The 19,645-nt window shown below is 44.5% G+C and overlaps 1 protein-coding gene across 1 annotated transcript; it reads left to right on the top strand.

The window, feature by feature from the left end:
* The first annotated feature begins 10,384 nt into the window (after positions 1-10,384).
* Positions 10,385-19,122, top strand: EIF2B5 (eukaryotic translation initiation factor 2B subunit epsilon). Its single transcript, XM_028101048.2, has 16 exons — positions 10,385-10,620; positions 11,658-11,782; positions 12,844-13,029; positions 13,123-13,300; positions 13,620-13,700; positions 13,921-13,998; positions 14,250-14,562; positions 15,602-15,747; positions 15,972-16,113; positions 16,238-16,339; positions 16,525-16,632; positions 16,818-16,908; positions 17,194-17,317; positions 17,890-18,015; positions 18,433-18,543; positions 18,697-19,122. The coding sequence occupies exons 1-16, from the start codon at positions 10,432-10,434 to the stop codon at positions 18,754-18,756; spliced, it is 2,160 nt and encodes a 719-aa protein (XP_027956849.1). The 5' UTR covers positions 10,385-10,431; the 3' UTR covers positions 18,757-19,122.
* The last annotated feature ends 523 nt before the right edge of the window (positions 19,123-19,645 follow it).

Raw genomic sequence — 19,645 nt, 5'->3', positions numbered from 1 at the left:
TGGGTGGCTCCGTCATTAAGCGTCTGTCCTGGGATCAAGCCCCGCATCGGGCTCCCTGCTCAGCAGGAAGTCTGCATCTCCCTCTCCCACTCCCCCTGCTTGTGTTCCCTCTCTCGCTGTGTCTCTCTCTGTCAGATAAATAAATAAAAATCTTTAAAAAAAAAAAAGTGTCTGCCTTCAGCTCAGGTCATGATCTCAGGGTCTTGCGATGGAGCCCCCCCCACCCCATATCAAGCTCCCTGCTCTGCAGGGAGCATACTTCTCCCTCTCCCTCTGCTGCTCCCCCTGCTTGTGCACTCTCCCTCTCAAATAAATAAATAAAATCTTAAAAAAAAAAACAACCAAAGTGGACAAACAATAATTTTTCCAGCAAATGGTGGTAGAACAACTAGATTTCAATATGCAAAAGAATGACTTTGGATCTCCAAATCACACCATACACAAAAATTAACTCAGGGGTGCCTGGGAGGTTCAGTCAGTTAAGCCCTTAAGTGTCTGCCTTCGGCTCAAGTCATGATCCCAGAGTCCTGGACTCAACAAGCCCCTGGTCCAGCTCCCTGCTCAGCAGGGAATCTGCTTCTCCCTCTTCCTCTGACCCTCCCCACTGCTCCTGCTGTTGCTCACGCTCTCTCTCTTTCTCTCAAATGAATAAAAAAAAAAAAAAAAAAAACTTTAAAAAGATTAACTCAGGGGCACCTGGGTGGCTCAGTGGGCTAAGAGCCTGCCTTTTGCTCAGGTCATGGTCCCAGGGTCCAGGGATTGAGCCCGGAGTTAGCTCCCTGCTTAGCAGGGAGTCTGTTTCTCCCTCTCCTTCCTGCTCGTGCTCTCTCTCGCTATCTCTGTGACTCTCTCTCAAATAAATAAACTCTTAAGAATAAAATTTTTTTAATTAACTCAAAGTATATCACAGACTAAAAGTAAAAACTAAAACTCTTAGAAAAACACATGGGGGGCACCTGGGTGGTTCTGCCTTCAGCTCCAGTCATGATCCCAGGGTCCTGGGATCTAGCCCCATGTCCCGCTTCTCTGTCTCCCTTTGCCCCTCCCCCTGCTTGTGTTCTCTCGCTCACGTTCTCTCTCTCTCTCTCTCTCAAATAAATAAAATCTTTAAAAAAAAACTGCTTGTTTCTTTCCTTTTGCCTCCTTTCTGTTACAAATCCTAATCTCTTCTCAGGCAGATGCAGGCCTCAAACCAACTATGTTGATGTCATGTATTCAGAAAGATAAAGAAAAAAAGCACATTACTGGCTCTTAAAATATTATCTTCAATTAAACTAATATTATGACACAAAGTTTGAGGCAGTGATTCTCAATTTTGGGGTTACAGATTCAGGAAACCAACCAGGATTGACAAATACACAAAGATTGTAGATGGAATAAACAGTATCAATATATGTATATAATCATATGTCATAGGATATACACATGAATATATATATGTATGTATAACTATTTTCAGAGGTGTTTGTAATTTCCAAATATATGGAGTTTTCTTAATTATCCTCATGTTATTGATTTCTAACTTAATTACACTGTGGTTAGAAACATGCTTTGTGTTGTCGTGAGTTTAAGCCCCACGTTAGGTTTAGAGTTTACATTAAAAAAAAAAAAAAAGTCTTTCCTATGGTGTGCCTGGCTGGCTGGGTTGGAAAAGCATGTGACTCTTAATCTTGGGGTTGTGAGTTTGAGCCCCACATTGGGTGTAGAGATTACTTAAATAAATAAAACTTAAAAAAAAAAACAAAAAGGAAAAAGAAAACTTGCTTTGTGTCAAATTTTAATGTACACATGAATCCTCCAGGATCTTGTCAAAATGCAGATTTTGACCCAGGAGATTTGGAGGGAGGCCTAAATTTTTACAGTTTGTTTTGTTTTGTTTTGTTTTTTAAGTAGGCTCCATGCCCAGTGTGGGCCTCAGACCCAGGACCCTGAGATCAAGAGTCACATGGTCTACCAACTGAGCCAGCCAGGTGCTGCTGAGCTTATACATTCCTTTTTTTTTGAACTTATACATTTCTAACAGGCTTTCATGTGATACTGATGTTGCTCAAAGGACCATAATTTTCATGGAAAGGGTCTGTATAACACCAATTCCTTGATATCTGTTGAGATTTGCTTTATGTATGGTTAATGCTTACAAACATTCCACAGGCATCTGGAAATAATGTGTATTATTGGGGCGCCTGGGTGGCTCAGTCGGTTGAATGTCTGCCTTCAGCTCGGGTCATGATCCTGGGATCCTGGGATCGAGCCCTGCATTGGGCTCCCAGCTCAGTGGGGAGCCTGCTTCTCCCTCTCCCTCTGCCTTCCTCTCCCCCTGCTTGTGCTATGTCAAAATAAATAAATAAAATATTTATTTAAAAATAATAATGTGGGGGCGCCTGGGTGGCTGAGTTGGTTGAGCGACTGCCTTCGGCTCAGGTCATGATCCTGGAGTCCCGGGATCCAGCCGCAAATCGGGCTCCCTGCTCAGCGGGGAGTCTGCTTCTCCCTCTGACCCTCCCCCCTCTCGTGCTCATTCTATCTCATTCTCTCTCTCAAATAAATAAATAAAATCTTAAAAAATATATATAAAAATAATAATGTGTATTCGTCACTTATGGAATGGTGATCTGTATATATCTATTAAATCAATATGGTTAATTGTGATCTTCAAGTCTTCTGTATCCTTATTCATGTTAACTTTTTGATCTACCAAATACTGAGAGCTTTATTTAAAATCTTTTACTACGATGGTGGATTTGTCAGTTATTTCTTGTTGTTTTGTCAGTTTTTACTTCATATACTTTGAAGCTTCATTTTTAGGTGCACAGAATTTGAAACATTTTATCTTCCTGGCAAATTAAAGCTTTATCATTACAAGGTGACCATTTTAATTTCTAGTAAAATTTACCAACAGATTTGTTTTGAATAGTATTTGCCTGGTGTATCTTTTTTCATCTTTTTACTTTCAGCATTTCTGAGTCCTTATGTTTAGGTGTGTTGATTGTAAACAGCATATTGTTGAATTTTAGTTTTTGATCCAGTTTTTACATGAATAATAAGATCTTAGAATGTTCGAACTCTAATCATCACCTTCCTGACTTATATGTACGATTTAGCACTTTCTTTTTTTAACCCCCTCAATTTAGACATTAATATTATTTTATATCATCAATATTTGTTTAAATTTACTTACACATTTACAATTTTTTTTACTAGATCTTCCACTCTGCATCTCAGACCTTTGTTCTGGAATTTTCTCCTTCTGCTTGAGGTATATCTTTTAACAGTGCTATTCAATATGCTGTTCCAAATGGTGGAAATAATCAATATCTGCATTGTCCAATATACAAGCTGCTGGCCACATATGATTATTGATCACTTGAAATGTGGCAAATGTGACTCATTACTGAATTTTTTATTTTATAATTTTAATTTAAATAGCCATATGTGGCTAGTGGCTACTGCCCTGGACAGTAGAACTTAAGAAGTTCCATTTAACGTTCTGCATGGAGCACTGGGTGTTATGAACAAACAATGAATCATGGAACACTGCACCAAACTAATGATGTAATATATGGTGATTAACATAACAATAAAAAAATTTAAAAAAAAAAGAAGTTCCATTTAAAAAGGTCTTTTATTGATTAATGGTATGTTTTTGTTGATCCAAAAATGTATGTATTTCACCCTTGTTCCTGAAAGATAATTTCTCTGGGATGGGAATTCTAGGTTGACAATATTTTCTTTTAACACTTTAAAGATGTTATGCTGGGGGGCGCCTGGGTGGCTCAGTCGGTTATGCGTCTGCCTTCGGCTCAGGTCATGGTCCCGGGGTCCTGGGATTGAGCCCCACATCGGGCTCCCTGCTCAACGGGAGGCCTGCTTCTCCCTCTCCCACTCTCCCTGCTTGTGTTCCCTCTCTTGCTGTGTCTCTCTCTATCAAATAAATAAATAAATAAAATATTTTTTAGAAGAAGATGTTACGCTGGGGCACCTGGGTGGCTTAGTCAGTTAAATGTCTGCCTTCGGCTCAGGTCATGATCCTGGGGTCCTGGGATGGAGCCCTGCACAGGGCTCCCTGCTCCACGGGGAGCCTGCTTCTCCTTCTCCCTTTGCCTGCCACTCCCCCTGCTTGCGCTCGCTCTCTCTCTCTGTGTCAAATAAATAAATAAAATCTTCTAAAAAATAGAATAAAATAAACTAAAGATGTTATGCTATTTTCTGGCTTCCATTTGTGCTCTAGTGAAATCAATCTAATTTTTGTTCCCCTTTAGATAATATATATTTTCTATCTGACTGCCTTTAATTTTTTTTGTCTTTGGTGTTTTGCAGTTCTGCCACCAGTAAGTGCCACAGTGTTGCTAACATCCTCTGGCCCACCAGACTCAGGATCTCCTTTTTGTCCATGTATTAGGGAACCTCTGGTTATTTCTCCAGGTAGGCTTTCAATTTTTCTTTTTTTAAAGATTTTATTTACTTATTTGATAGAAAGAGACACAATGGGAGAGGGAACACAAGCAGGGGGAGTGAGAGAAGGAGAAGCAGGCTTCCCGCTGAGCAGGGAGCCCGATGCGGGGCTCGATCCCAGGACCCTGGGATCATGACCTGAGCCGAAGGCAGACGCTTAGTGACCGAGCCACCCAGGCACCCCTCCAAGTAGGCTCTTTAGGAGGAAGTTACCACAGCAGAACCACAGGCACCTAGTGACCTGCCTCTATGGTAACCAAACATTTCAGTTTTCCAAGGACTGAGAGTTTCCTTGAGTCCAGGATGCAAGAATTTCAGTGCTAAAATTGGGATAGTCCTGGACAACAGGGACAGTTGGTCACCCTACGTGCTTCCTCTCCTTCACACCACAGCCCTCCGCCTCTAGGAGCACACATGTCCCTTGGCAGAGGCTGAATAAAGAGCATGTCAGGTACAGTGTCACACTGTTCATACAATCCCTGCTCCATCGGAATTCAAGACTCTGATAATCAAGCCGATCTATTAACCATACTTTTTTTCTCTTGGCAATGCTGTCTCAGGAACCCTATTGGCTCTCTCCCCATCCACGAAGCTCAAGGCGTCTTCAAGAAAACTGGTCTCAGGGGCACCTAGGTGGCTCAGTCGGTTAGGCAGCTGCCTTCTGCTCGGGTCATGATCCCAGTGTCCTGGGATCGGGTCCCGCATGGGGCTCCCTGCTCAGCGGGGAACCTGCTTCTCCCTGCTTGTGCTCTCTCTCTGTCAAATAAATAAATAAAAATCTTAAAAAAAAAAAAGGTACCTGAATAAGTCTAAGGTAATTGCAGAATAGGTTGGTGCACAACACAGCAATGACCTCTAGGGGGTGGTGGTGCCCAACTCCAGCACCTTATCAAGGCCCAGCCCAAGTATTTTATGTCAATGACTTTATTTTCCCTTTTTCCCCCTCTCTTCTTCTCTCCCCTTAAGTTTTTTTTTAAGTTTTATTTGTTTATTTGTTTGTTTATTTTAGAGAGGGAGATCCCACATGCACATGCAAGCAGGGGTGGGAGAAGGGGGGAGGGGCGGAGGGAGGGAGGGAGGGAGGGAGGGAGAGAGGGAGAATGAGAGAGAGAGAGAGAAGCAGACTCCCGGCTGAGCGTGGAGCCCAACACAGGGCTCAGTCTCACACCTAGAGACCACAACTTGAGCAGAAATCAAGAGCCAGATGCTTACCATTAAGCCACCCAGGCACTCCTTCCCTTAAGTTTTTGAGTGAAGTTTCTTTTGAATAATCCCAGTCTGTTTTGTCTGAACTACAGAAGGTTTAGAGGATATTTTTTCCTCAACTCTCAGCCTGGAAGACAAAGAGGATTGTTATACCTGTAGAAACTAGTTTTATTACTGGAAGTGATAGTGAAGATTCCAGGGAGGAAAAAAAAAAAGAATGGGAGAGAATTCAGACCTTTAGTTATTCTGTCATTTCCTAACAAGCTAGGACATGCACAGTAAAAACCTCAGCTATAACATATTTAGAACCCTCCACTTTCAGAACGACTCCAGATCCAAAAGTAACTAGAAAAATAAACAACACTTGTGGCAGTGAACACTCGGCTCTAATTACTAAGCCACAAGTAAGCCCAGCTGAGAAGAACAAAAGGTAGAACTTTGATCTACCGTCAAAGTGTTTTAATCCACCAGCTTGAAGCATGCAATCACCAGAGTACTGACTCTTTTTTTTAAGATTTTATTTATTGATTTGACAGAGAGAGTGAGAGAGGGAACACAAGCAGGGGGAGTGGGAGAGGGAGAAGCAGGCTCCCTGCTGAGCAGGGAGCCAGACATGGGGCTCCATCCCAGGACCCTAGGATCATGACCTGAGCCAAAGGCAGACGCTTAACGACTGAGCCACCCAGGTGCCCCTAGCGTCCTGACTCTTTAGCAATGCCTAGAAACGGCCAGCTCTTGTGCATGTATCTAGGGTACCCTGAGGGGACATATTCTACCATTATTTTGATATCTCTGTAGTAGAACCAACGGAGGGAAAAAAACAAGTGCCATTTAGAAGTTAAAAGAAAACAGGAGAAAAAACCTCATGACATTGGATTTGGCAATGATTTCTCGGATATGTCACCAAAAGTACAGGTAACAACAACAACAAAAAGATAAGTTGGACTTCACCAGAGTAAAAACTTCTGTGCATCAAAGGACATTATCAACAGAGTGAAAAGGCAACCCATGGAAATGGAGAAAATATTTGCAAATAATATATCTGATAAGAGATTGATATCCAGAATATATAAAGAACTCCTACAACTTAAAAAAAATTAAAAATGGTCAAATAGACCATTTCTCCAAAGATACACAATAGACTTTAATAGACCAGAATGCTGGTTGCCAGAGCTGAGGGAATGAGGAGCTATTGTTTAATGAGTACAGAGCTTTAGTTCTGCAACTCAAGAAGACTTCCATGGATGGGTGGTGGTGACAGTAGCACAACAATGAGAATGTCCTTAACACTACTAACTGTGCACTTAAAAATGGTTAAGATGGGAAATTTTATGTTGTGTGTATTTTACCACAATTAAAAAACAAAACAAAAAACCCTACAGGCCTCAGCTTGGGAGAGCCTGAAATTACTTTTATTTATTTGCTCAAAGTTGTCTCATCAGACTCTCACTTACTGACTAGCAACAACCCATAATTCATTCAGCAAATATTTATTGAGCATGTGCCATGTGCCAAGTATCCCTCTAGACACCTGGGATACAGTAGTGAATAAAACAGATGGAAAGTCCTGATTTTCACAGAACTTAAATTCTAAACTGATTGATATTCAAGACCCATTTTGAAACTTTAACGCTGATATATTAATTTACAAAAAGAACCAGAACTGATAGTTGACCGAAGAAATACAATTGGTCTTTTAACATGTGAAAAGATGTTCAACATTTCTCAAAATAAGAGAAATGAAAATTAAAAGTACACTTCTTTTCCTCTATGGATTGGCAGAAACTCCGAATTGTTGACAATATACTTTGTTGGTGAGGCTGTAGGGAAACGTACTCCCATATATTGCTGTTGTAAGGACAAAAAGACACATTTTCCATGGATAGCAATTATGTAATAATTAAACATCTAAGCCTCAGCAGGCTTCCCAGTGAGTTCAACAGCTTATCATTTGCCATGGGAATTGTATCCAATTTGAACCACTCTCCTTTAAGAATGAATTCTAAGAAATGAATGCAAATTTATAAAGATATCAATATCAAGGATGCTTGTTGCAGCATTACCTGTAATAGCAAACCTGCACAAAAAAAAAATCTGAACATTTATCAACACACACTCTCTTTCAAATAAATACATAAAAATTTTGGAAAAGAAAACAAAAGAAAAATGTTAAAAAAACAACTCCCCATTTCCTTGTCCCAGTCAGCCCCTAGCAAACACAATTCTACTATCTGTTATGACTCTTCTAGGTATCTCATATAAATGGAATCATACAGTATTTGTCTTTTTGTGACTGGCTTATTTCATTTAGCATAATGTCCTCAAGGTTCATCCATGCTATAGCTTATATCAGAATTTCCTTCCTTTTTAAGGCTGAATAACATTCTTTTTTTGTTTATTTGTTTGTTTGTTTTGAAGGGCTGAATAACATTCTGTCATATGTATAGCTCACATTTTGCTTATCCACTTATTTGTCAATGGTTTGCTTTCCATTTTTTAGCTATGGTGAATAATGATGCTATGAACATGTGTATAAATATAAGTCCCTGTTTTCACTTTTTTGCGGTATATATCCAGAAGTAGAATTGCTGAATCATATGGTAATTTTATGTTTATCTTTTGAAGAACCACTGTCCTGTTTTCCACAGTGGCTATTCTGTTTTACATTCTCACCAACAGTGCACAAGGATTCCAATCCACATCCTCACTAACGCTTGTTATTTTGTTTTGTTTTGGTTTGGTTTTTTTATAGTGGCCATCCCTATGTATGTGAGGTGACATCTCATTGTACTTCTGATTTGTGATTCCCTAATGTTTAGTGATGTTGAGCATCTTTTCATGTACTTTATTGGCCATTTGTACATCTTTTTTTGAGAAATGTTTATTCAAGAACTGGACTCATTTTTGTTTGGATTTTTGTTGTTGAGTCGATTAATTTTGAAACAAACATTCTCTCTGAGACCCATCTGAGTCCCATTAAAAACCTCATGTAGGGGCGCCTGGGTGGCTCAGTCGTTAAGCATCTGCCTTTGGCTCAGGTCATGATCCCAGAGTCCTGGGATCCAGCCCCACATCGGGCTCCCTGCTCTGCGGGGAGCCTGCTTCTCCCTCTCCCACTCCCCCTGCTTGTGTTCCCTCTTTCACTGTGTCTCTCTCTGTCAAATAAATAAATAAAATCTTAAAAAAAAAAAAACTCATCTATCCAGTTGCCTGTCTACAAAATTAGAAGGCCTGGATTTATCACTCACCACTTTCCTGGGTCACAAGAGTCATTTAAAAATGTCTAAAATCGGACCTATTTTCTATATGCTTCACCACCACCACTATCACCATCACCCCACCTCTGTGTGTACCTGCACCCGCAAATCAGTAGTCCAATTTAGTCATCCTTTTTTTTCTTTCTGCCTATGGAGTTGTAGGACAGCAGAACAGCATTCTCTTCAATGTACATAAATTTAACTGAAAACTTTTACTGAGTTGCCTTCTCTTTCCTTCTCCAGGCTAAATTTTCCAAAATCCTTAGGAAATGGTTTTTGCTCAGTGCTTTCATTCACTAGTATGGGGAAGAAATGAAAGATCTCCCTGGTCCTACGTGGAAACAACAAATCTAAGCCTTCTGAACCTCAAATCCCAACAAGCAAGGCGGGCATGGGTGGAAAGGTTTGCAGAAACTTTGCGGGATAAGCGGATCGTGGAATTCGGACAGTTCTGGGCAGAAAGGGCGCGGTGCCTTGCTGGAAAGCTCCTGACCTACAAATGCCGCCCGAGCTGCCTTGCCTCGCTTCCGCCGAGTCCCCACGGTCTGGCTCCTCAGCAGGCCTGGTTCTCTCCCCGCAGCCACCGCCTTCTTCCCCAATCCTCCCGCATCTCCGGAGCCTACGGCTTTGCGCCTCTGTGCGCCTCTGTGCTCGCAGTTCCTTCCGCCGCCAAGGCTTAACTCCAGTCCCACTCAACTTCAGAGTAGGGTTTCAATAAATGCTGATAGGCCGAATGAACGAAGAAATGAAGAAATCATAAAATAGTAACTTTTATCCCCACTTGGCAGAAAGACTGTGGAACTACGAAGTGGGACAGGTTCGGTTCCAATACCAGTTTTTCCACTTAGTAGCTGGGGGAAGTTCACCCCTCTGAGAGTTCAAGAAACGAACGAATGAGTAAGATGTTCTCGCAGAAATGTGTGAAGAATTAAATGACTTAATGTTTGTATCGTGCCCTGGCCACCATCAGCGCTCAACAGAATTACTACTCTCCCCACTATACCACGTTCTGTATTTAGGTAGACGGTGAGTCCCCTGAGGGAAGGGGATGTCTGAATGGGTTCCGAGCTCCCCAAGGTGCCGGGTCACACTTACGTGACTAGAATGTAGATGGAGGACCACAGTTGTTAACATGTTCCCGGCAAGGAAGATAACATATTCCGAATGGATCTGGCCCCCTCGCAGAGACCCCAAGTCCTACCATCCCTCAAGAATCACAGCTTGCTCGCGTACAAATGAAGGCCTACTGTACCTGCAATTCGAGTCTGTGGTCCATTGGACTCCACCCCACCCCGCGCCTCAACCCGCCGAGCCAGCCCGCGGCGCACGGTTTGCTCCTCCCAGCTCACACCTCAGCCAGGGCCCGCGCCTAGGGGACACGCCTGCGCACTGCTTTCTCCTCGTCTCCTCCCTCCTTCCCCTTTAGTCCATCGCGTTTCGAGCGCTGGGTCCTTTTTGTCCCCTACTGCGAACGGTGTCAGTTTCCGTGCGGAAGTGGTGGCCGTGAGGGAAGAAGATGGCGGCGACTGCGCCTGGTGCGGTGGCTAATCGGGCCAACAAGCGAAGCGGCCCTGGGCCGGGAGGCGGCGGCAGCGGCGGGGGAGCCAAAGGGACCGAGGAGGAACCGCCGCCACCCCTGCAAGCAGTTCTGGTGGCAGATAGCTTCAATCGCCGCTTCTTCCCTATCTCCAAGGACCAGCCTCGGGTGAGCGCCGCGCGCGGGAGCAGCCAGAGGGCCCGAAGGTGGCCGGGCTAGGGCGGGTTATTCTTTCGGCTGCCTAGTGAGGAGTACTCTGGCAGATGGGCACTCGTAGTCCTGGCCACCTGAGGTTTGGAAGGCGTGCAGAGGGCTAAATATAGAAGCGGTGCTTGTGAGAAGCCTTTTCATGGGGATTCAGTGCTTCAGACGGAGGCTGTAATGCCTTTAACTGTGCAGTGGAAAAAGATCCTTGGGTGAATGGGAATAACACTTCCTTTTGCCTGCAAAAGGGTGGTCATATGCCTAAAAAAAAAAAAAAAAAAAGGCAGACTGTTAACAGTCTAATCCCGTAGTAACAGACGTCTTGAATCTTGGAGGGTGTGTTTTTTTTCTTTCCAGGTTTTAATGACAGCTGGTGCCATCTGTCAAAAGGAGGACAGAACAGGTTTAGTGGCTGATTGCCAGCAGACCCAGTATTATCTAGATACTGGGGAATTGGACTGAGTTAGTTTTAGGGATTGCTGGGTCACTCAGCAGTCCCCAGTTAAGTCAAAGACAGAGAGCTGCATTCAGTTCAGGAAAAATCCTAACTCCCTACTCCTCCCAAAAAACCTAAAGGCTGTTCATTTGGGACAAGTGATTGGGGTGGCCAGTCTCTGACTCCCCTTAGAAAGGGATCAAGGAAGGAAATTTTATGGGGGAAATGGCCTTATCATTCCTTAAGTTTCTGGAGATATGATTGATTTTTAGTATTTTCCTTTGCCAAGGTGGCCTGCTGTTCTGTAACAGCTATGTCTGGTGCTAAGCAAGTAGATTCCATGCTTACTATTAGATTCTCACCGTAGATTCTTATGCTTAGAGGATGCCATGAACATCAAAGGCAGGGGCCTGATTACTTTTCACTTGAGAAGATAAAGTAAAACAATGGTGTTTGGAAACACTGGTAGGAAAGTGAAAATTGTACTTAAGTGGAGGAAAGAATAGTACCTAGAGGCCCTTCGTGGATTCAAGACTTCAGACTTTTTTCATCTTTTACCTTCCAGGTCCTCTTGCCCCTGGCCAATGTGGCACTAATTGACTACACTCTGGAATTTCTGACTGCCACAGGTGTACAGGAAACCTTTGTCTTTTGTTGCTGGAAGGCTGCCCAAATCAAGGAACATTTACTGTAAGGTTCTGCAACTTTTCTTTCCATGTTTCACCATTTTTTCCACTTCCCTTAGGATGGTTATAACTAAATAAGGGGAAATTGTGAGGGGAAAAATATGTCTATTTGGATTCCGTCATAAGAACTAAGGGCTTTCTCTTCACTTATCAGGTGAGCAGCTAAAGTTGTAACGAAGATTAAAGAATAGCATTTGGATTTTTCTGAATCTCACTTAAAAAATTTTGTCCCGTAGGTTTTGTTTTTATTTAATGGCTCCGGTATGCAAGTTACAAGACTAACATCTTTGTTTTTCCACTGAGCTTCTAAATATTGAGCTCTTTCTCATCTTTGTATTCCCAGTGCCTAGCTTAGTACAAAGTACATAGTAAACACTTAACAAATGTTTGATGAAATCTTCTTTTTTTATTTTTATTTTTTTTAAAGATTTTATTTATTTATTTGAGAGAGAGAGAGAGAATGAAAGATAGAAAGCATGAGAGGGAAGAGGGTCAGAGGGAGAAGCAGACTCCCTACTGAGCAGGAAGCCTGATGCGGGACTTGATCCCGGGACTCCAGGATCATGACCTGAGCCGAAGGCAGTCGCTTAACCAACTGAGCCACCCAGGCGCCCATTGATGAAATCTTCTTGAAAAAGAGTGAATCTCAGGATTTATGGAAGTTCAGGGAATAAAGACTAGGATATTAGCATGGTGTCCTTTAGACAGTTCCTAAATTTGGTTTGGACTTTGATGGAGAGAAGTGGCATGGAAAGTGTGTTCCCAGGATATTTTGTATACTCTAAATCTCAGCAGGATTTTGAATTCAAATCTGTGTTAGGGGACAGGTGTCAGGGTATGGAGAAGAAATAACCATGTTTCTCCAACCCTTAAAACAAGACTGGTGACACAGGATCCTGAAACCATTAATTACAGTTCATAAATCTCTTTGAAGTAGAGGATGCTGTCAGGAACCCAAAAAAGCCATAGAGAAGGGGTGTGAATGTTGAATGGGTGAGAAAAATAGGGAAGCTCTATATGATCTTTATGCTTGATTTGCTCATTCCCCTCATACCCTTCCTTTAGGAAATCCAAGTGGTGCCGCCCTACATCCCTCAATGTGGTTCGAATAATTACATCAGAATTATATCGATCACTGGGGGATGTTCTCCGTGATGTTGATGCCAAGGCCTTGGTGCGCTCTGACTTCCTTCTGGTGTATGGGGATGTCGTCTCAAACATCAATATTACCAGAGCCCTGGAAGAACACAGGTCAGGATGGGAAGATGGTAGGGACAAAGGGTTTGTGACCAGCAGAGCCCTAAAACTGCTGTTTTGCTGCTCTCTCCCTCCTATACTTTATAGATTGAGGCGGAAGCTAGAAAAAAATGTATCTGTGATGACAATGATCTTCAAAGAGTCGTCCCCTAGCCACCCAACTCGTTGCCATGAGGACAATGTGGTAGTGGCTGTGGATAGTCCCACAAACCGGGTTCTCCATTTCCAGAAGACCCAAGGCCTTCGACGGTTTTCTTTTCCGCTGGTGTGTGGGTATCTGGGGTCCTTGAGGTGGGAGAGTGACAGGCTTCAGCAGGAGACAGGTTAAAGTCCTTATACCAGGCGCCTGGGTGGCTCAGTCAGTTAAACATCTGCCTTCAGCTCAGGTCATGATCTCAGGGTCTTGGAATCGAGCCCCACATCAGGCTCCCTGCTCAGCGGGGAGCCTGCTTCTCCCTCTTCTCCTCCCCCTGTGCTCGCGCGCTCTCTCTCTCTCTCTCTCTCTCACAAATAAATAAATAAATAAATAAATAAAATCTTTTTTTTTTTTTTTTAAATAAAGTCCTCATACCTTCTCCCCACAGAGTTTGTTCCAGGGCAGTGGAGATGGAGTAGAGATTCGCTATGATTTACTGGACTGTCATATCAGCATCTGCTCTCCTCAGGTGAGCTTTTCAGGGCCAGGGCTGCACATCCAAAGAGTAGAACTCTGAGTTCCACAGTAAATAGGTGCTGTCATCCTGACTGCAGTATCCCATTGGGAACCTTTTGGGGATTCTGGCCCTTGTCCAGCTATCACAGGGTCTGATAGGTCTGTAGGGACTTATTTTTGTTTCCAGAGAATAGCACTCACCTTGGTCCCACCCAACTTCCCCCCGCCCACAGGTGCCTCAACTCTTTACAGACAACTTTGACTACCAAACTCGAGATGACTTTGTCCGAGGCCTGTTAGTGAATGAGGAGGTAAGAACGCTCCCAGGCCTCTTTAGAAGATATTATCCCATGCTGATGATAACTTTTGGTCCCCTTTTGTGTTTTATTGAGCCTTAGGATGAAGGAAAAGAGCTGCAGGAGAGAGGGAATCAGACACAAAGAGCCATTTGGCTATGAAATTGAGGGGCAGAGGGGAACTTAAGGTTAGAAAGAGTTGTACCTGGGTGTGTTCTTCCTCTCTTACTTGCTTGGGCTACCTCCCTTTCCTTCTCCCCATTCAGATCCTAGGAAACCAGATCCACATGCACGTGACAACTAGGGAATATGGTGCCCGGGTCTCCAACCTGCACATGTATGCGGCAGTCTGCGCTGATGTCATCCGCCGATGGGTCTACCCTCTCACACCAGAGGCGAACTTCACTGACAGCACAACCCAGAGCTGCACTCATTCCCGGCATAACATTTACCGAGGTTCTGAGGTCAGCCTGGGCCATGGCAGCATCCTCGAGGAAAATGTGCTTCTGGGTTCTGGCACTGTCATTGGCAGCAATTGCTTTATCACCAACAGTGTCATTGGCCCTGGCTGCCACATTGGTGAGCACAGTGGGGAAGTCAGGATGGTCATTCTAGGAGCAGGAACCTGGGGGGGTGGGGCGTGGTGAAGGATACAGAGGGATAGTCCCTGAGAATAAGGAACTAGAGTGGCTACTTTAATAAAGGAGGGAATGGGGATGTGAAATTTGTGGCCTTTAATTTGTGGCCTGTGAGCCTCTTACTGGGTGACTCTTCACATTCCAGAGTACCCTATTCACATTCAGGACCAAGTGGATAATTAACATGCAATAATAACATCTGTTTGGTGCATTGCAGTTTATAAAGGGCTTTGGCATACATTGTTTCATTTATCCTCACAAAAACCTTGTGAAGTAGGTATTATTTATCTCCAGTTTATAGCCAAGCAAACAGGCTCAAAGAGGTTGTCTGCCTCAGGGTCATAGCTAATGAGAGGTAGTGCTAGGACTTGAATCTAAGTACTCTAAGTCCAGTGTTCTTTTTATTCAACCATAACTGCCTGGTTGACCTCTTGGTAACTCACTTTGGTTGTAGGAATGGGGTGCTTCTAATGGAACTGTCCTTTAAAAGAACAGTAAGATTCTAATTCTAAAATGTACAAGAAGAGGGGTGCCTGGCTGGCTTGGTTGGTAGAGCATGCAACTCTTGATGTTGGGGTTGTGCGTTTGAGCCACGTTGGTATAGAGATACTTAAAGTCTTTTAAAAAATTAGTTAAAATGTACAAGAAGAGATGGGAAATTTTAGTTCTGCTTCTAGATGTAGATATGATTCTAATACGGTTCTTGAGTTCAAAGGGGTCCCCAGATATCTTGAAGGTTCTCAGGTTCTTAAGTCTGGTATATAGTCTGTGATTGTTGTAAACCTGGTGGAGGATGGTCATGCTAAGCACTGTTCTGTCCTCGGGCTGGAGTGTAGAGGGGGAGAGGGTGTTTCTGGTGAATTGGGGGTGGAGTATCAGAGCTGGATGGGAGCCATGCTGGTATCACTCAGCCCTATCCTCCAGGAATGGCCCTGGTCTGGAACCCTGAGTGACCAGGAGTACTTCCTGTTCTGAGCCAGGTGATAACGTGGTACTGGACCAGGCCTACCTGTGGCGGGGTGTCCGAGTGGCTGCTGGAGCACAGATCCATCAGTCTCTGCTCTGTGACAATGCTGAAGTCAAGGAACAAGTTACACTGAAGGCACGCTGTGTCCTCACTTCCCAGGTGAGACCTGCTCCATACTGCACAAAGACCCCAAACTGAGTGGTGGTCATGCTAAGCCAGAGGGGCCTTATGTCCACCCATGATCCAGCCTGAATTGAGAGTCCAAATCCAGTGGATTCGTTTGTCTTCTAGTTAGCTTAGTAAAAATCGCTCTCGTTGTCAAGATGTACCTTTCCCCAACATACTAATGAAGCTGTGTCACCCACTCTTTTTGTGTCCCCTAGGTGGTGGTGGGCCCAAACATCACGCTGCCTGAGGGCTCGGTGATCTCTTTGCACCCTCCAGATGCAGAGGAAGATGAGGATGATGGCCAGTTCAGTGACGATTCTGGGGCTAACCAAGAAAAGGAGAAAGTGAAGCTGAAAGGTGTGAGGCTAATCAGGTGTGGGGCATCTGTGTGTGTCTCTCTGCCCCATGGGAAAACCAGTGTTTCCTCCTGGAGGGATTGTGTGTTTCCTATGCGTTCACTAAAGATCACTGCCTTTTCCAGGTTACAATCCAGCAGAAGTCGGAGTTGCTGGCCAGGGCTACCTCTGGAGAGCTGCAGACATAAATGTGGAGGATGAAGAGGAACTACGGCAGAATCTGTGGGGTGAGCAAGGCCTTATTCCTGTCACCCCCCCCCCTTCCCAAGTCAGAATATTTTGATGAAAAGTGAACACTTCAGAATCCACCTACTCGTCCATTACTTTATACATTCAGACAGGGCAGATATATTCCTCTCTGTCAACAGCTCTTTCCTTACTTTTCTTTTTTCTCACCCTTATGGGTTCTCAGGACTCACGATCGACGTGGAAGAAGAGAGTGAAACTGAAAGTGAGCAGAGTATGGATTCCGAGGAGCTAGATAGCCGAGCAGGCTCCCCACAGATGGATGACATCAAAGGTGATTGGCCAGGAGAGCAGTGTGCTGGGACAAAAGAAGAAAACCACCAGTTTGTTCTTTGTCTGGATCAACTAGCCAAAGACTTGTGTTTCTCCCAGAAGGGTTTGGTATAAAGTCAGGACTAGAGAACTTAAAGCATTCTGGAATGTTATTGGTTCATGAACTTACTCGTGCTCTGATTTCAGTGTTCCAGAATGAAGTCCTGGGAACACTACAGCGGGGCAAGGAAGAGAACATTTCTTGTGACAATCTAGTCCTAGAGATCAACTCTCTCAAGTAAGACCAGCCCTCCCTCTTTCTTCTCTCCTCTGAGTAATCCCAGGCAGGTAGAGGTTCTCTCCTATTCCTTTCCCAAATAGGAACTGATTCCCTCAGCATCCCAAATGGACAAGGCCAGTAGCATCAGGAGCAAGGAGAGCATTAGGTTCCACCCTCAGCACAGACTTTCCCCTGCCAAAGCCCTCCCCTTGCATGTGGTTTCAGTGTCCTGCCAAAGTCATAATCCTACAGCAGGCTAAAAGGGCCAGTGAAGGCCCTGCTGTCACCCCTGTCTCCCCACAGGTATGCCTACAACATAAGCCTAAAAGAGGTGATGCAGGTACTGAGCCACGTGATCCTGGAGTTCCCCCTGCAACAAACGGATTCCCTGCTGGACCCAAGCCGTTACTGTGCCCTGCTGCTTCCCGTGAGCAAAGATCGGGGCTGGGTACAAGGGACTGGTTGGAGGCATATCCACGTCCTTGCCATGTTTCACTTTAAAGGAAATAGGCAGTAGAAGGTCTTATTGTGGAATATGTGTTACTTGTGGTTCCTTTCTCCTTGCCTTTGGATACAGATTGGGTACTAGAGCAAACTTGGCTGGTCCAGAGAAATCAAGTTAGGTTCAATACTGAGTGCTCTTTGAGACTCCAGGATTCAGACCATACTAGACCCCAAAGGTATGCCCAGAACAGACCTGGACTTTTATATTCTCCGACTGAAATGATTTGACCCAGAATGAGATCAACCTTTAGGCTGGTAATAGATTTTTTGAGGCAGCCTATAGCATCTGACCCCCTTTCACTTTCCCTGGGAAATCTTTTCTTTTTCGCCAGCCCTGACTGCCAGGGTTGACAGGATTCCTCAGGCCTGTATCATCTCCCTCTTGTTTTCTCATATCCTGAAAGTCCCATGTTTTCAGGATTGACTCTCTTTGCTATCCGGGTATAGGTGCATGCTCAGGAATATATTGCAGCTCCCTTCTCCTTTCTTCCATAGCTGCTCAAGTCCTGGAGCCCTGTTTTTAGGAACTACATAAAGCGTGCAGCCGATCATTTGGAAGCGTTGGCAGCCATTGAGGACTTCTTCCTGGAGCATGAAGCTCTTAGTACTTCCATGGCCAAGGTGAATACCACCTCAAGCCCCAGAGTCCTGGATTTGCTTGGAAACAGACCTTGGCTACCTCCATGGAGACACAAAACAGGCCAACAGAATCCAGTATAGGATTTGATTAATAGCACCATTCCACCCCTATTATTGTGCTGATTACTGGGATAGTACAGCTGAGAGCCAGGCTAGTAAGGCATCCATTTGGGGATTATCCTGGGGACCCAGCAGTAGTTCCAGAAATTATACCTGTCCCAGTAGCAGAGTGAAAAGCTCATTTTTGTCTCTTTTAAAAGCAACTGCTTGGTGTTTTAAAGGAAGCTGACAGTCTGGTAGAGAGAGGTGCTAAGATCTTGCCTCCTCTTCCTCTGTTATCTGTTATATCTTGCTGGATTCTGCAAGGTCCCTGAGATCTCTCCTTTTGGCCTTGTGCAGGTACTCATGGCTTTCTACCAGCTGGAGATCCTGGCTGAGGAAACAATCCTGAGGTGGTTCAGCCAAAAGGATATGACTGACAAGGGCCAGCAATTGCGCAAGAACCAACAGGTGAGTCAGGCCGCCCTCCTGTCACCACGGTGGTTGTCTGGTCCCCTGGCTCTTGGCCACAGACTCCAGGGTGATTGGTCCCTGGGACTCTGTGGCTGTTAAAGATGTTTATATGACCCTCCTTCAGTAGCTCTCCACTCTGCTTCCTTACAGCTGCAGAGGTTCATCCAGTGGCTAAAAGAGGCAGAAGAGGAGTCATCAGAAGATGACTGAAGTTGCACTGCCTGCTTCTGTGGGTGTGGTTGATAGCCCTCCTGGCTTCTGGGCCAGAGCAAATGAGAAGCTAGTTGCAGAAGGATGAGTGACCGCCATCCAAGCGGAGACTTAAAGGAGCAGATGCTGGAACTACAGTATTCTTCCCACTGCCAGCAACCACGTGCCTCCCATCCTGACCGCAGAGTTGGGAAAAGGGAAGTTGGGCTGGAACAGAGCTCTGCCCAAGGAGGAGCAAAGCAGGCCCTGCAGTTAGAGGAAGCCCAGGGGAACACTTTTGTGCTCTGGCTTTCTCAGGGAACAGCAGAGAGCAGCTGGCCCTTTCTGCTGCTTGTATTTGTTAATATTAAAAAAGAGAGCGGTGTATTTGGTTTTTCTCTAACTCTGATCAGCTCTTGATGTAGGTGACCAAAGAGTTCTGAACCTGGCAGCTTTTCCCTAACACCTAGGGGAGAGACAGAAGTGGGGTGTTAACAGCCACTAGGTGGTACTGTGGTGCCTTGCTAATTGACCATTGCTCATCGGTAGTCAGAGGCTTAGATTCTTTTCCAGCCTCTGTGGACCAACTTGTGGTCCTGGAGTGGTGTGCCTGAGCCTGTTTCCATAGAGCCCTAGTCCAAACACTTTCCTGCCAGGGGTGATGATCCAAGCTATGTAAAGTCCATTTAACCAACTGCCAGTCCCTCACATGCTTTGTCCAGTTGACCCAGTACCACTACCAGGGAAGCTGGGATATTCAGCATCTTCAAGATAAGGAAGTTTGCTTATGGTCTCAAGACTCTTAAGAGTAGAGCTAAGGACTTGAATCTCATAATGAAGAATTCTTTCTGTTTCAGCATATTGTGTCTCAGTGAAGGGAAATTGCCTCAGGCAAATATAACTCCAAGGC

The sequence above is a fragment of the Eumetopias jubatus genome, unplaced genomic scaffold (assembly GCF_037043125.1).
Source record: "Eumetopias jubatus isolate StellerSeaLion01/CBP00866 unplaced genomic scaffold, mEumJub1_p1.0 scaffold_1, whole genome shotgun sequence".
NCBI lineage: Eukaryota > Metazoa > Chordata > Mammalia > Carnivora > Otariidae > Eumetopias > Eumetopias jubatus.
The sequence above is the reverse complement of the archived record's forward strand: the minus strand, read 5'-3'. Positions and strand labels throughout refer to the sequence as shown.

Coding starts and splice junctions, on each gene's coding strand:
- EIF2B5 (XM_028101048.2), top strand. CDS start 10,432: ATGGCGGCGACTGCGCCTGGTGCGGTGGCTAATCGGGCCAACAAGCGA. Junction 16,633..16,817: donor ACAGATGGATGACATCAAAG/GTGATTGGCCAG, acceptor CTCTGATTTCAG/TGTTCCAGAATGAAGTCCTG. Junction 18,016..18,432: donor TTAGTACTTCCATGGCCAAG/GTGAATACCACC, acceptor GGCCTTGTGCAG/GTACTCATGGCTTTCTACCA.